The sequence below is a fragment of the Triticum dicoccoides genome, chromosome 5A (assembly GCF_002162155.2).
Source record: "Triticum dicoccoides isolate Atlit2015 ecotype Zavitan chromosome 5A, WEW_v2.0, whole genome shotgun sequence".
Taxonomy (NCBI): Eukaryota; Viridiplantae; Streptophyta; class Magnoliopsida; order Poales; family Poaceae; genus Triticum; species Triticum dicoccoides.
The window spans coordinates 320,939,088-320,953,896 of NC_041388.1; the positions used below are offsets into that span (position 1 = coordinate 320,939,088).

Below are 14,809 nucleotides of genomic sequence, written 5' to 3' on the forward strand. Positions count from 1 at the left end.
TATACGTGTCACTCAAAAGCATCGTGCTTGCGCCAGTTATTCCGATGACACGCACATCAATATTCATATTTTCCTTCAGGACTGCTACCTGCATAAAAGTTCAATCAGCATGGACTAAAAGTGTACTGAACAGTGAACTCTACCTTCAAATTGTTCCGTTGTCAGGTCAAGCCCAACACTTCATTTTCCATGTAGACTTTGTAGCAAAGATGGCTTACACTAAAGTTCCAGTCATGTTGAACATAAAATGAAACAATTATATTATGTTATTCTCATGCATAGTTGCCCATGTTAGATAGGAAGATCTTAGCGTTTCCCTTCCAATCTGGTTGGGCAACTAGATGAAACGTCAACGATGAACTACCGCTCGTCATTAATTGAACTACAAAATACCACAACATGACACAAATGACCACTTTATTATTTCAAACCAAGTATTTATCAGGATTTTTGAACAAATCACACTGACAGCATTGTTTTAAATCCTAGGCATGAGATGTCAAATCTCTACCTCTTTGTGGATATACATTTTATAATCGTTGGCATGAGATGTTACAACTCCATGATAAATTAAAACAAATGAATATTGTTCAGTACATAATATGAGTATCAGACTCAAGATACCTGGTCCCTGAGCTGGTTGAGCAGTGTTGCCCCAATCAAACCAGGTCCAATGACCCCAATAGCAAGTGTGGTTTTTGAGAGGAAGAACCTTGAGTGAGCAGCTCTTAGAGCCCTGACACAATCTTCTTGCTTCAATACAACAGTAATATTGTACTCACTGCAACCTTGAGCTATTGCTCGTACATTAATGTTTGCCTGCGCCAATTGTTACAGGGTAAATGAATCCAGTATAAATGGAAATCCCAATTTTACCAACCCAAAACTGTAAGCACCTTTGCTAGCGCATCAAAAAGGATTGCACTGACTCCAGGAGTACTTGCCATTCTCAGGCCAACAGCAGCAAGAATGCTGCAATCATGAATGACTTCAACCTGAAAAGAATTGTGTGCAACACATGAATTTGTCTGGTTTAACACAATAAATACTTTGCTACACGTTTGCATGACAACAATAGTTTCTTTAGCAAAACATTGACAAAGACTACAACATGATAATTTCCAAATTACTCCCTCCTTATCAAAATATAAGAGCCTACAAAAACGTCTTATATTTTGGTACAGAGGTAGTATTATGTTTGTTTTGATAAAGACAATGCAACAAATATTCACAAAAAGTTGACAGGACAAATACTTTCAAAATTATTAACATATCGGTGAGACGGTGATGCTATGCCAAGTTTGATTTTCTTAATTTGCTTCTACATGTCTATTCATCTAGCCATGTTTGTCCATATACGAAAAAAGTCCATTTCCAACCTTGAACTCTTGCAGAAGTTTATTTTTCCACCTTGAACTATTGGAATAGTCCACTTTTCACCCGCAAGTGGTTTGGCAAGTAGTTTTAGCTGACATGGATGCCACTTGCCACCTCACTTCCATGTCACCAGGTTTTTTTTTATATCAATGTCTACCAATTGTTCTTCCATTTCTAGTAAGGGCATGTACAGTGGTTGATAAGGCAGTCTTATCTTAACCTCGCCACATAATTTTGATAAGGCATGTACAATGGGTTATATCTTAGTCTTATCTTTAGTAACTACATATACCTAAATATGTGGTGAGAGAAATCATGCTAAGAGATCATCTCTTGATTAAGAGAAGGCAAGTCGGTTTCTCTCTCATCCACCTCAGCATTTATCCTATGTGGCACTCCTAAGATAGCACCATTGTACACGCCCTAAATTTCTGTATACCTGCTTTTCCCAAATGATATAGTCTGTTTTAGATTGTTTGTTTTTGTCATGTGAAGTGGCAAGCAAGTGACGTGAGGACATGTGGTGTCCATTGCACCCAAACCAATTGTGAAACAACCTGAGGGTGAAAAGCGGACTACTTCAATGGTTCGAGTGGTTCAATTCAAAGACTTAATAGTTCAGGGTTGAAGAGTGAATAGGCAAATTTAGTGTTGAAAAGTATACTACTTAAGTTTGATACATCTATATTAGAGAAACTTCGGTTGGATTTATATAAAGGTCATGTTTTTCAAAGACAAGAATCACCTTAGAGAGCCTTCCTGCTGCTAATGCCTCACGAAACCTAACATGCAAGGCTGCAGAGACTGCTGCAACTTCCTTTTCTGGAACAGCAAAACATATCGAGTGTTCACTGCTAGCCTGCACATATCTTAGAGTGAGGAAGAACCTAAATGAATCATATGGATTATGGAGATACAAAAGATTGAAAGACATGAACTACCTGAGATATCATGATAACATTAGCTCCGACCTCTTTTACAGCACTAAATATGGCACTTGATGTACCTGGAACACCAGCCATTCCAGTTCTAAAAGAAAGATATGGAGATCATTAATAAAATAGAAGAAACCATTATAATACGAAGTCATGGCATCCACTTGCATGTTGATAGCTCTATTATGTGATGAGTTCAGCTTGCTAGGTCAGCACCAAACACTGATTAGAATTGAAAAATCTACGATAAACTGGGACTCAACACAAACACAAGACACAGGCACCGTTTTTTGAAGCTAATGAAGATCATGATCGTACTGTATCACAGAGATTAAAAATCATAACCAGATTATTCAAATTACAACTTACAGGTTCAAGAACAAAAAATACCAACTTACCCTTCAACGTTAACAAGGGCCAATTTATCTATAGTAGCAAATGATTTGACACAAGCATCCAGATCAGCATCTTCGTTAGCAGGCTGCTTGCAAATCACAGTTCCAGGGGCAGAGAGATTGAACATGTTCCTAATGACAATGGGAATATTGTCTTTCATCACAGGTATAATGGTACGGGGATGCAACACATTTGCTCCAAAGTATGACTGCAAAAAACAGATCCAAGTTAGCAATGAAGTTTGGTGTTGCAAGAAATGAATAAATTTAGTGCACAGCGATCCCACTGTTGCTAGGTTCTCATGCCCAACAAGCAACTCCAGCTCAACCAAAAGACTTTTAAAGTGGCAAACATTATTTATTTATTTATTTTGGAAGAGCCCCTGCTGCATATCATGCAGCTTCCAGCCAACTATTTATGTCGCCATGCTCAACATGAGTAAAAGCTGAAAAATAGTAATGTGCGCAAGTGTTCAAGAATAGAGAAATTACCATTTCCCAGGCCTCCTGATATGATAATGTGCTTAAGATCACAGCCTCGCTGACTGCATTAATCAGATGATTGTCAATCAGATACATTCTTAATTCCTTTGTGCAAGAGAAATAGAAGATCTCCATGCACTAGATACTCCCCCAAAATATTATGTGTGTGTCAATGTTCAACACAGCAAGTTGAATGAATCCAATAGAAAATATTTAGTTCAAAAGCACAATACCCATGTTCTACAAACCTTTTCTAGGATCGGCACTAAATACCCCATCAACATCGGTCCAGATTGTGACCTGGCGTGCCCTAACAAGAGAACCAATTATTGCTGCTGAGAAATCGCTTCCATCCCTTTTCAGAGTAGTAGGGATGTTTTCAGCTGTACTCGCGATAAAGCCAGTAGCAACTATTATCTCAGCAGGTTGGCGTGAAAACCATTTCTCGAGTCGCTTCTCAGATTCCTCATAATCAGGATCTACCATGTCAGGACCACTAGGTTTTACAACTAGAACTTCTCTTGTATCCATCCAACTACAAGATGCTCCAGACTGCATAAGTTAGATCAGAGAGTAAAGGTCAGTTTGTTCAGAACGGTTAACACTAGGTCAAAACATCTAGATTATGAAAGAAGATGAAGGGAAAGTAATACATAAACTTTGTCACTAGGAGAAAGCAGTATCATGAGCCACTGCTCCTGTAATTGAGTTTAGCCACAATGTTTTTGCATCATCTCAGTACCGAACAACAGCAGGATATGGTGGTGGATGCACATCCTGTAAGGAACTTTAGGATAAGGGCTGAACTACAACATCACATAGTGTTGAAAGCTCACAAAGTCACAAAAAACCCTACAAATCTTTCCTACTTACAAAAGTTGGAGTTGGTGGTGAGTTCACATGTGGGACCACGCAAATAAACAAATACACTTCTACCCACATGAGGGACTAGCAACCTTCCAAGAGACAAAAATAAACAAATTTGTTACTTTTACTTAGGTCACACTATCCTAGATAAACAAACACACTGCTACCCCTAATGTGAGAATAACAGTTGTAGAAACACAAATTTTAAATGTAAGTATGCACTCCAATTCAGGGTCTTGATTTTAGTTTATCTTCCCAACCAATTCTTCCAGTTCTATATCATACTCCCTCCATCCGGAATTACTCGTCGCAGAAATGGATAAAAGTGGATTTATCTAGAACTAAACTGTCTCTAGATACATCCATTTCTTTGACAAGTATTTCCGGACGGAGGGAGTATTATCATAGTAGAAGAGAGTGAGCAAATCACAATTCCAACGCGGCGATAGACGTTGTTCTCCTACCTAATCCACTTGTACATTCAACTTACTCATGCCCATTCTCCTATGTTTCAAAATTCAAATGTTATCTCACAATAGATCTTGCAAAGGACCTACTATGGTCCGCTTAAGATTCTTTAACGACTGCAACCTATCTTTCTTTTTATCTCTTTTTAATCATGAACCATGTAACAGCCGCAGGACACGATCATCTTTTGACGATCTCCTAAGCCAGTGGTTACTCCTCGTCTTTTTTTATGGCTTCGTAGCAATGGACGGGCATTGTGCTACTTAATTAAAAAAATCTTGCAGAACAGCCCTTCAAAACTTGAAGCTCCTATGCTCTCACCACTGATGCTTACCTTCCGTTTTCCTAGGTGTATTATTAATTCAGCTTGTGACACTGTGGGACTATTAATGTAGTACGAATGTTATTGTGTAGTTGTCGTTTAGTTAGCGAGTCACATAAGATAATGCAACTTCAAATAGCATAGAAAAAACTGAGAAATTTTCCAATTATAGGATGTCGAAGCAGGCAAGCAGCATGTGTTGAAGTGCATAAATTTGCTGCAGCAATTATACATTAATAAGTTGTATAATATCAGAACTTTATAAGCACTTTTCATGTGTACCTTCTGCACAGCATACGATAGCATCTGAGATGACCACAACTCCCCATGCCCAACAACGAATTCAGAGAAAGATTCTGTTGCATGTCCAGCTGCAAGTATACACAAATAGAACCAAGATGTTACACATCTAGAAGGATTACGACTCTCACATTATTGCCTATTTACTAAATGGTAGCAGGTAAGTCAACCATTAGTACATTAGTAAGATGAAAGATGGAAATAACAAAATACTAGTCACTGGTCAAGGATGTGCTCCAAGAGAAGTTGTAACCGGTGAAGTGAAAAATGATGTAAAGCAAGATTCTATGTCTTTCTGAAATAAAAGAAAATTAGATGAAAATTAGAAGTGAACATACTAATCAGCACATGTGTACCCTAGCTGACAGTAAACCACATGTAAAGGCTGTTCCCCAACTAGTTTCCGTCATACATCAAGTGACCAGAAGCACATGTATGGAAAGGGGTAGTGGATTCGCAAAAAAAAAAGTAGTGGGGAGTAGGGGAAGCGGTGGACAAATTGTGACCACTCAAACAAATACAATTTTTTGTAAGTTTTACATGAAATAAATTCAAACAAGACAATGGTACTTCCAATGTAAATTTAAAGCATGAAAAACTCAGGATCTGGCAGACATCAACGATCTCCCCATAACAGCAATAGCAATAAAAGAAAGATCCAATAATCAGAGAAAGAGCATATTTCGAGGGGTGCCATACAAAAAACATTTTTTTGAGGGACCTAACGATCAATCAAGACTAGCCACTTTAAAACAAAATACCATGAATTATGAGGAATTAATATCTCAAACCTATATAAATAGCACGAAGCATTGCTCTCAGGTTACTGATGTCCGAATGCAACTGAGACAAAAATCTTGCAAGGTTTTCTCCATCAAGAAGATCTTTCGCTGCAGCCATATGCTTCTCAAAAACTTTATCCAATTCTTCTGTGTAAGAATCATCCCTTGACTGAGCCTTATGCACGAGACTGTACATCATGTCAGTAACTTTGGACATTGCAGAGACAATTATCAGCTTCCTCTCGGAAGAGTCACCAAGAACTACATCAGCAACATTCTGAATTCTCTGAGGTGTTCCCATGCAAGTGCCACCAAACTTGTGCACAGACCACATATCACCTTTTGGAAGATAGGTACTGACTTCAACTTGTTCAACTGAAATGGCTGCTGCAGTAAACAGCAAATCTTAGATGGTTACAACGTACATGTCTGGTTGATAGAAAGGTTTAAACTGTATGTACACCTAAAATATAACACCAACCAGAGCATATGAAATTGAAACCTAAGATGAAAAGCAGACATAGAAGAACCGCAAAAGCATGGTCAAAAAGCGCTAAGCGTAACTCCCTAATTTTGCCTCTTCATAGCGCCTATGTTGCCTACATTGTCTCAACGTAGCCGACCCCAAGTCCAGGTAAAGGAGGAGGGTTGTGATAGGCTTGGCGAGACAACGTCAAAACTTAGCCACTCTTATGGAGATGCCACTTCATAGTGCATATCTCGCATAAGCGCACGCCTAGCACGATTAAGCACTAGGCATTCTGCTGTCGCCTCGACAACGTCAAAACTTAGCCACTCTTATGGAGATGCCACTTCATAGTGCATATCTCGCATAAGCGCACGCCTAGCACAATTAAGCACTAGGCGTTCTGATGTCGCCTAGCGCCTAGGCATGCTTAAGCGCATGCCTAGGCGTGCTTTTTTTAACAATGGACAAAAGTAGATGTCCCCAAGAACTAGGAGATGCTAATGAGAGCCTCCTATTTGGACCCAATGTTATAAATTGGCCCTCCTGGATATATTAATCTGGCTCTGCCCCTGGATATCCCAAAATAAGTTGATGCTACAAGATTGAGGCTTTCCCTTGTAACGGTGTTATTGAGATGGACAGTACCAAACCTGTTCATGGGCCTGTGGCCAGGCTGGGTTTGAAAAAGAGGGCATGAACTGAGCCTATGGACCAGTAAGCAGCTAAATTCATATTCTATTTAAAAATATAACTGCTTCTTTTTTTCATTAGAATGGTATAAACTAATATTTTTATTGAATAAAAGTAGGGTAAAGTAGAAAACACTACTCCCTCCGTCCCATAATGCAAGACGTTTTTCGACACTACACTCAAAAAACGTCTTACATTATGGGATGGAGGGAGTACTTGTTTGGATTTGTTCTCGAGTCAGGTTGGGCTCAGGCCAAGCATTTGAGGCAGCCCAAACGTGGCCCAGCCCATAGCCAAGCCTTTGACCAGGTCTGGATATATCAAAATGCAGACCAAATTATAGTGTTCAAGAAATAGTGTTGGTGGATAGAGTTGAAGATTTAAAAGATCTTTTGACACATCAAGTTGGTTAACAAACTTCTATTGCAAAAGGTATGGTAGCGCTAATTTAGAGTCCTTGAACAATTAAAACAATGGCCTGATGGAAGGCAAATTACCAGCAGCTGGTGTGAGCAGATTCTTCGAACCATGTCTTGGCAAATTTCCTTGAGAGTGACCTATCCTGAACAAGATAATGAAACAAATATGGGATATTAGCTGAAATTTAGCGAGGCATAACTGACATCAAAGTAGAACTAGTGAAGAAGTACAACATCTATATGGTAAAACTTGATGCAGATAGGGGCATAGCACAAGAGTTCCGAAGTTAATTACTCCGGAAAGGCTGGGAATATTTTTTAGGAACAATGTAGTCGACGACTTTGAGAAGATCAGAGATAGAAGATTGAGCATGCAACTGGGGCTTGAAATGCCAGGTGGAGCAATTGAAATGGTCAAATGACAGCATCATCGTTGAGCGTTCAGAATTTGGATATTGGATAAATATAAGCCAGATCATTTCTAGTTGAAAGGAAATTAATTAAGTCACAACAACACTCATTGCACAAAACACTACCTTAGAGCTCCCATAGGTCGGTCCTGATTTATCTCACACTTCAAACATTGTGAAACTACTTCCCTGAAGATTTATCAAGCAGCATAATGTTAGTGTAAGATGAGATGGACTGAAAGAGCGGCAGTAAAAACTTCCAAATAAAACAAATAGTGACAGCGGTGCAGAATGTCCAATCTAAGAAGATACAACTTGGCAAAAAAAATTGGCATTAACTAACTTATCTCCGCTGAAAGTTCACAATCATGTTATTGATGGAATGTATCATTAGTAACCCATTTATTTTATAATTGAAGTAGACTTGTATATGGAGCACAAGTTTCAAACTGTGACTCATCAAGAACTCAAGATGAAAATGATATGACATTCCCATTTCTTGATCCATAGATCGATATTCGTTACTTCACATTCTGGTTGAAAACTCCCGCCAAATGAACTGTCCATTTCATACTTCCAGTCCTTGCTTCAAAGATACAAACATCCTACCAGGTAAAGGCTAACTCCTAGCAACTATTGTTACACCGTGCGTAAGAGAATGGGAATACACAGGTTGTCGTGTTCATACTAGTATGATGCGCACAAATCGCATCTCAGATTGACTTGACTATTGATACGCCCTTTCAGAGCATGTTCCCATAGTAGATCGTTACTGCTGACATTTGGCGTTAGATGAAATTATAAACATGTGCGCCATTATCAACAGTTTTCTTTGGCTGTTACTTTTTATATGTGTATGTTAGTAAACATATTATTATTTCAAATATGTACTATGAAAATATTACTCCTTTTTTTGCGAAATATGAAAATATTACTCCTGACAAAACTAATAATGCTATTCTCATCCAACCAATATAAGTTACAATAATTTCTCGTATATTGGTGGTCAGTGTTAAAGCAGTTTGACTGCAGGAGTTAAAGGAAGCCATGCACTTGCCGAAAACAGAGGAAGTGACATCTTTGATAAGCTTATATGCTGTCCATTTCTGTTCAAGACAATCGGGCAAGTATATCCACACCGTAGATGGCACAGATTCGTGATGTCTGCGCATCGTCAAATTACCAAACACGGAAAGACCCGTTTAGTAGGCAATCTAAACAACATCCCCCCCAAATGAAACCCAGGAAAACCGCGCCCACGGTTAATACATTATCGGCGTATAAGATCGCCGCCAGCACTCGACGTGGTCGAATCGTGGACCGCGCCGTCGGAGCTTGTTGTGCCAACAGAGGATCCTATCGACGCTAGCGGCCAGGGAAATGATGAGATGCCACGAACCTGCCGGAGGCGGACGGCCGGAGCCTCCGTCGATGGGCGGCGGCTGGCGGGACGGGGCTCGCGACGGCGAGGCTCCGCATCTCGAGGCGGGGCGAGGCGGCGCGGAAGGCGGGGAGGAGAGGGGGCTCGGAGTGGGGAGAGAGGAGGCGACAACAGGAGAGGCTAGACGCCAAAAACCCTGCTTTAACCCCCCGCGCGCAGGCCGCCGCTATCACGTTGTCGAAGCAAATACACTAGTATAAAGTTCACGAGCTTTTTTGTTTTTCCGAGAAATCACGAATCTTTTTGTTTTTCTATAAAAAAAATAGGATCATGATAACGTCCACACGTGTGGCATACTAGACATTCACCCACACGCCGTGTGTGGCGTGAGCAGGAGGCAGTCCACACGGACTGTGTGTGGACTAATATTAGAATTGCCCGCACGTATGGGCATAGCTACTTCATGGCACACGCCCAACAAGTGTTACTCATCCCCATTCCATGTGTGTGGCACGAAGCAAATATGCCCACATGTCCTGACGCAACTACGTTAAGTACCTGCAGGATGACGACTTAGTTGCCATCCAGAATGGCAGATGTAGTTATCCGGGATGTGGCAAATGTAGTTGTAAAAGCATGGCAGCTCTCTCTGTTTTTGGTTAATTATGGTTGTCATGTCTAATTTATGATAGTTGCCGCGTGTTCAAACCATAGTTGTCGTGTGTGATTAACTACTTGCCACATATGGTCAAACAATAGTTGCCATGTGTGTTTATCTAGTTGCCACGTGTGGTCCAACCATGGTTGCCATGTATGGTTAATCACAGTTGTCATGTGTGTTTATCTGGTTGTCATATACGCGCAACTGCAGTTGCCGTCTAGAACGAATCATAGTTGCCATGTGTGTTTACCTAGTTGCCACATACACGTATCTGCAGTTGCCATCCAACAACGTTCGTGTGGGCGAAAAGCAGTTCGTGCACACACGCGTGAACTAGGTGATGGTTGTGTGGGCATAACTAGTTCACCCACGCAGCGCAACTGACAAACCGCGTGTTGCGGGATGTGTGGGTGAACTCTCCAACGCCCACACACACGATGCCCACGTGGAACTCAGATTCTGATAGAATTCTTTAAGATTCGTGCAAAACAAAATCATCGTGAATCAAGGCGTGCTGGTGATGTGTAAACATGCCACATGTGTGAGCATTATCATTTCAAAAAAGATATACTCAACTTGGAAAGATTTTTTTTTCACTTTGAAGCTTATGTAACAGACGACACTTGCTGAAAATTTTGTTCATAATAGTGCTTCCTCCGTCTTAGAATAAGTGTCCCTTCCTCCGTATTAAACTTAAGAAAACTATTTTTAGGACAGAGTGAGTATTAAGTGAGGCCTGCTTAGGCCCACCGTCCTCAGAAAAAAGAAATTTTGCGTGACCAAATTTTGGCCGATACTGTGAAACAAATACCTTCCCCTTTTGGGAGACTGTAGCGACCAAGAGTTTACAAGAATTGCACGTTTAAAAGCAAGCTAGAGGAGATTTTCTATACATGGACAACATGCATCCACGTTTAAAAGCAAGCTAGAGGAGATTTTCTATACATGGAAAACATGCATAGATGTAGTGGATCAATTCCCTCGTCGTTTAAAACATTGAAATAGGCTTGTGTGATTGAATCACATGAATTATATGGTAATTTAATAGAAAATGATTAGACTCCAAAATAAAATCTCAAATCTCGCGTGTTTCAAATGGAGACTGGAAATATATGTCAAGTTCGCTTTTTGTCTAGTTCAGTACATTTTTTATTTTTGCGACAAATCATATCCAATGCGAATGAATAGGGTGACCATCACAGGGTTTTTTTTTGGCCTAGTTCAGTCCCTTGAAGCATCCAATATTTTACATGGCAATTGGGGCCTCCAACTGTACATTGAGATCAATTTCAAAAACAGGGACTGTACGTTGAGCTTCCTGCCAAACTCGGCTTGTACTGCCTTTTGGTAGCTCCCATGCTCGAGCTGTTAGCCTTGTGAAAACATTTGCGTTAGGATTTCCGCCGTCTCTCGTCGATGTTATCGCCGGTCTATCCTGTCTCATGTGGTCTTAGGGCTGCGAAAGCGCGGTGGATTCCGGCCTTTGCCGGTGGGAGGGCTTCATCTGTTAGGTGTTTTCTTGAGTTATGTTACGGTTTCTGTTTTATTTGGGAAGGCGAGGCGGCAACGGTTTTCTGAAGATGGATTAATGTTCTCCGCATAGTCCCCATCTCGGCGTTGCGTTTAGCGTCATCGGAGGGCGTGTGGATGTGTATCTTTGGTGGATCTCACGGGATTCAGTCGACATTTTTATTCTGTGGATCCTATTGGATCCGGTCTTTATTCGTGTGTCTATAGATTGGATCATTTCGATTTACGCTCTTCTGCATCGGCCGTGGTGGATGTTCTGGTGTGTTGCTCGTACGAGACCTTATCATGACAACTTCCCGGCTGTCGACTGCAATAAGGTTTACCCAGCTACGACGAGGGAGGGGCGATAACAGCGGCGCGCCTTCAGCTCGCTGCAGTGCTTGTAGTCGTCATTAGATGGTACACGAATCTGGATGTAATTTTTTACTTTAGTGTTCTTTGTACTACCATGACACTTCATGAATAGATCAAAAGTTTTTCTAAAAAACTATGCATTGCCAAAAAAACAATGCATTCATATTATTATTTTTCATTCTCATACAAGAGGGACAACATATTGTGTGGCCTCCACCAAGCTTCCTGTTGTAATTCAACCTTGTGAAAATCCCACAGCCTTGCCATCTTCCAGTTAGTTGATTTTCGATTCATGCATCGTGATAATTTTCGTTTCATTGTCTGACCTTACACAATACTTCCTCTTCTCATTACTATAAGACGTTTGGGATATTTCAATATAGATTACATGCGGACTCAAATAAGTGAACAAACACTATAACACATGTATCTATACCTACTAATAAAATGGGCAATCCCTGCACAGATCTTTCAAGTACAAAATCTAATCAGCCACTACTCTGCTTTCGCTGGGCTTAAAGTAAATTATGAGAAATCCATGATGGTCCCCATCAATGTTCCTAAGCAGGTTATAAACATTATGTTGGGTGTTTTAGGGTGTTCAAGGGGATCATTCCCTTTTACCTACTTGGGGCTACCCTTAAGTACTGCAGGCTCAGAATTGAAGACTTCCATCCAATCATGCAACGGATTGAAAGAAGACTGACAGGATGCTCCACCATGCTTTCATATGATGGCAGAATTTTGTTGATCAAGTTTGTTTTCTCAGCTCTTCCAACCTTCTTCATGTGTACTTTAGCTCTGCCACAAGGAGTGCTTGATCAGATTAACAAGTATCTCAGAAACTTTTTCTGGAGAAAGTTTGGGATGGAAGACAGAGGTTCTGCCCTAATTGCATGGTCCAAAGTGTGTAAGCCTAAGAAGCAAGGAGGCCTTGTAATTTTAGACATTGGCACTCACAACAAAGCACTTCTCATGAAGAATATATTTAAGTTTTTGAACAAAGAAGAGATTCCTTGGATTAAACTGATTTGAGAGAAATATTACAGCATGAGCATGCCACTGGGAAAATGGAAGGATCTTCATGGTGGAGGGCTCACCTGGCACTTTGGACTGAATTCGAACAAGCAAACACATGCAAAGTTTCTTCAGGAACATATGTTCTCTTCTGGAGGGATAACTGGGCAGGAGAACCAATGCAAGTTAAATTCCCAGAACTACATTCATTTGCAATAAATGACTCCATCTCAATGCATAATTTCAGCCAGCCCCATGATCTTACAGTGCATTTCCACTTGCCAATGTCAACTATTGCATATGAGCAGTTCAATCTCTTGCAAGAAATTCTCCCACAACTTGATGACAGTGCAAAGCACATATGGACTACCAATGGTATAGCCAACAAATACTCATCAATGAGTATGTACAATAAGTTGATGGGAGATGAGGAAGGACATCCTTTTTTCAAAATGATTTGGTCTTCCTCTAGCAGGCTCAAGCATAAGATTTTCATCTAGTTGATGGCTCATTGCAGAACCAATACTAGGTCTTTGCTTCAATGAAAGGGCATGCATCTCGATGATACATCCTGTCCAAACTGTAACCAGGGGCAGAAGAAACACCAATGCATTTGTTCTGGGACTGCCAATTTGCACAAGACTGCTAGAATACTATTATCCCGGGGAGGAAAAGAGGGACTTTGATACGTCTCCAACGTATCTATAATTTTTTATTGCTCCATGCCATATTATCTACTGTTTTGAACATTATTGGGCTTTATTATCCACTTTTATATTATTTTTGGGACTAACTTATTAACCGGAGGCCCAACCCAAAATTGATGTTTTTTGCCTGTTTTAGGGTTTTGAAGAAAAGGAATATCAAACGGAGTCCAAACGAAATGAAACATTCGGGAACGTGATTTTTTCACCGAATATAACTTAGGAGACTTGGACCCTACGTCAAGCCAGCTTACAGGGCGCCTGCCCCCCCCCCCCCAGGCGCGCCCTCCACCCTCGTGGGCCCCCTGTTGCTCCACTGACGTACTTCTTCCTCCTATATATACCCACGTACCTCCAAACGATCAGATACGGAGCCAAAATCCTAATTCCACCGCCGTAACTTTCTGTATCCACGAGATCCCATCTTGGGGCCTGTTCCGGAGCTCCGCCGGAGGGGGCATCGATCACGGAGGGCTTCTACATCAACACCATAGCCTCTCCGATGAAGTGTGAGTAGTTTACTTCAGACCTACGGGTCCATAGTTAGTAGCTAGATGGCTTCTTCTCTCTTTTTGGATCTCAATACAATGTTCTCCCCCTCTCTTGTGAAGATCTACTCGATGTAATCTTTTTTTGCGGTGTGTTTGTTGAGACCGATGAATTGTGGGTTTATGATCAAGTCTATCTATGAATAATATTTGAATCTTCTCTCAATTCTTTTATGTATGATTGGTTATCTTTGCAAGTCTATTCGAATTATCAGTTTGGTTTGGCCTACTAGATTGATCTTTCTTGCAATGAGAGAAGTGCTTAGCTTTGGGTTCAATCTTGCGGTGTCCTTTCCCGGTGACAGTAAGGGCAGCAAGGCACGTATTGTATTGTTGCCATCGAGAATAACAAGATGGGGTTTTCTTCATATTGCATGAGTCTATCCCTCTACATCATGTCATCTTGCTTAAGGTGTTACTCTGTTTTAACTTAATACTCTAGATGCATGCTGGATAGCGGTCGATGAGTGGAGTAATAGTACTAGATGCAGGCAGGAGTCGGTCTACTTGTCTCGGACGTGATGCCTATATACATGATCATACCTAGATATTCTCATAACTATGCTCAATTCTGTCAATTGCTCAATAGTAATTTGTTCACCCACCGTAGAATACTTATGCTCTTGAGAGAAGCCACTAGTGAAACCTATAGCCCCTGGGTCTATCTTTATCATATCAATCTCCTACTACTTAGTTA

At 40.7% G+C, this 14,809-nt stretch overlaps 1 protein-coding gene across 2 annotated transcripts in view; it reads right to left on the reverse strand.

Annotated features, from left to right (window-relative positions):
* LOC119301233 (bifunctional aspartokinase/homoserine dehydrogenase 2, chloroplastic) overlaps window positions 1-9,474 on the reverse strand; it is a 15,128-nt gene extending 5,654 nt beyond the window's left edge. Inside the window, exons 1-13 of one of the 2 annotated variants that reach the window (XM_037578166.1) lie at window positions 9,317-9,474; window positions 8,044-8,106; window positions 7,586-7,650; window positions 5,939-6,313; window positions 5,130-5,218; window positions 3,439-3,742; window positions 3,200-3,252; window positions 2,711-2,916; window positions 2,319-2,406; window positions 2,123-2,236; window positions 897-995; window positions 625-819; window positions 6-88 (exon numbers count right to left, since the gene is read on the reverse strand). In XM_037578166.1, the coding sequence (XP_037434063.1) occupies window positions 6-88; window positions 625-819; window positions 897-995; window positions 2,123-2,236; window positions 2,319-2,406; window positions 2,711-2,916; window positions 3,200-3,252; window positions 3,439-3,742; window positions 5,130-5,218; window positions 5,939-6,313; window positions 7,586-7,650; window positions 8,044-8,106; window positions 9,317-9,396 (1,814 nt within the window). In that variant the 5' untranslated portion in view covers window positions 9,397-9,474. Of the gene's footprint in view, window positions 1-5; window positions 89-624; window positions 820-896; window positions 996-2,122; window positions 2,237-2,318; window positions 2,407-2,710; window positions 2,917-3,199; window positions 3,253-3,438; window positions 3,743-5,129; window positions 5,219-5,938; window positions 6,317-7,585; window positions 7,651-8,043; window positions 8,107-9,316 lie in introns of both variants that reach the window. The other variant, XM_037578165.1, reaches the window with a different exon arrangement.
* Window positions 9,475-14,809: the final 5,335 nt, after the last annotated feature.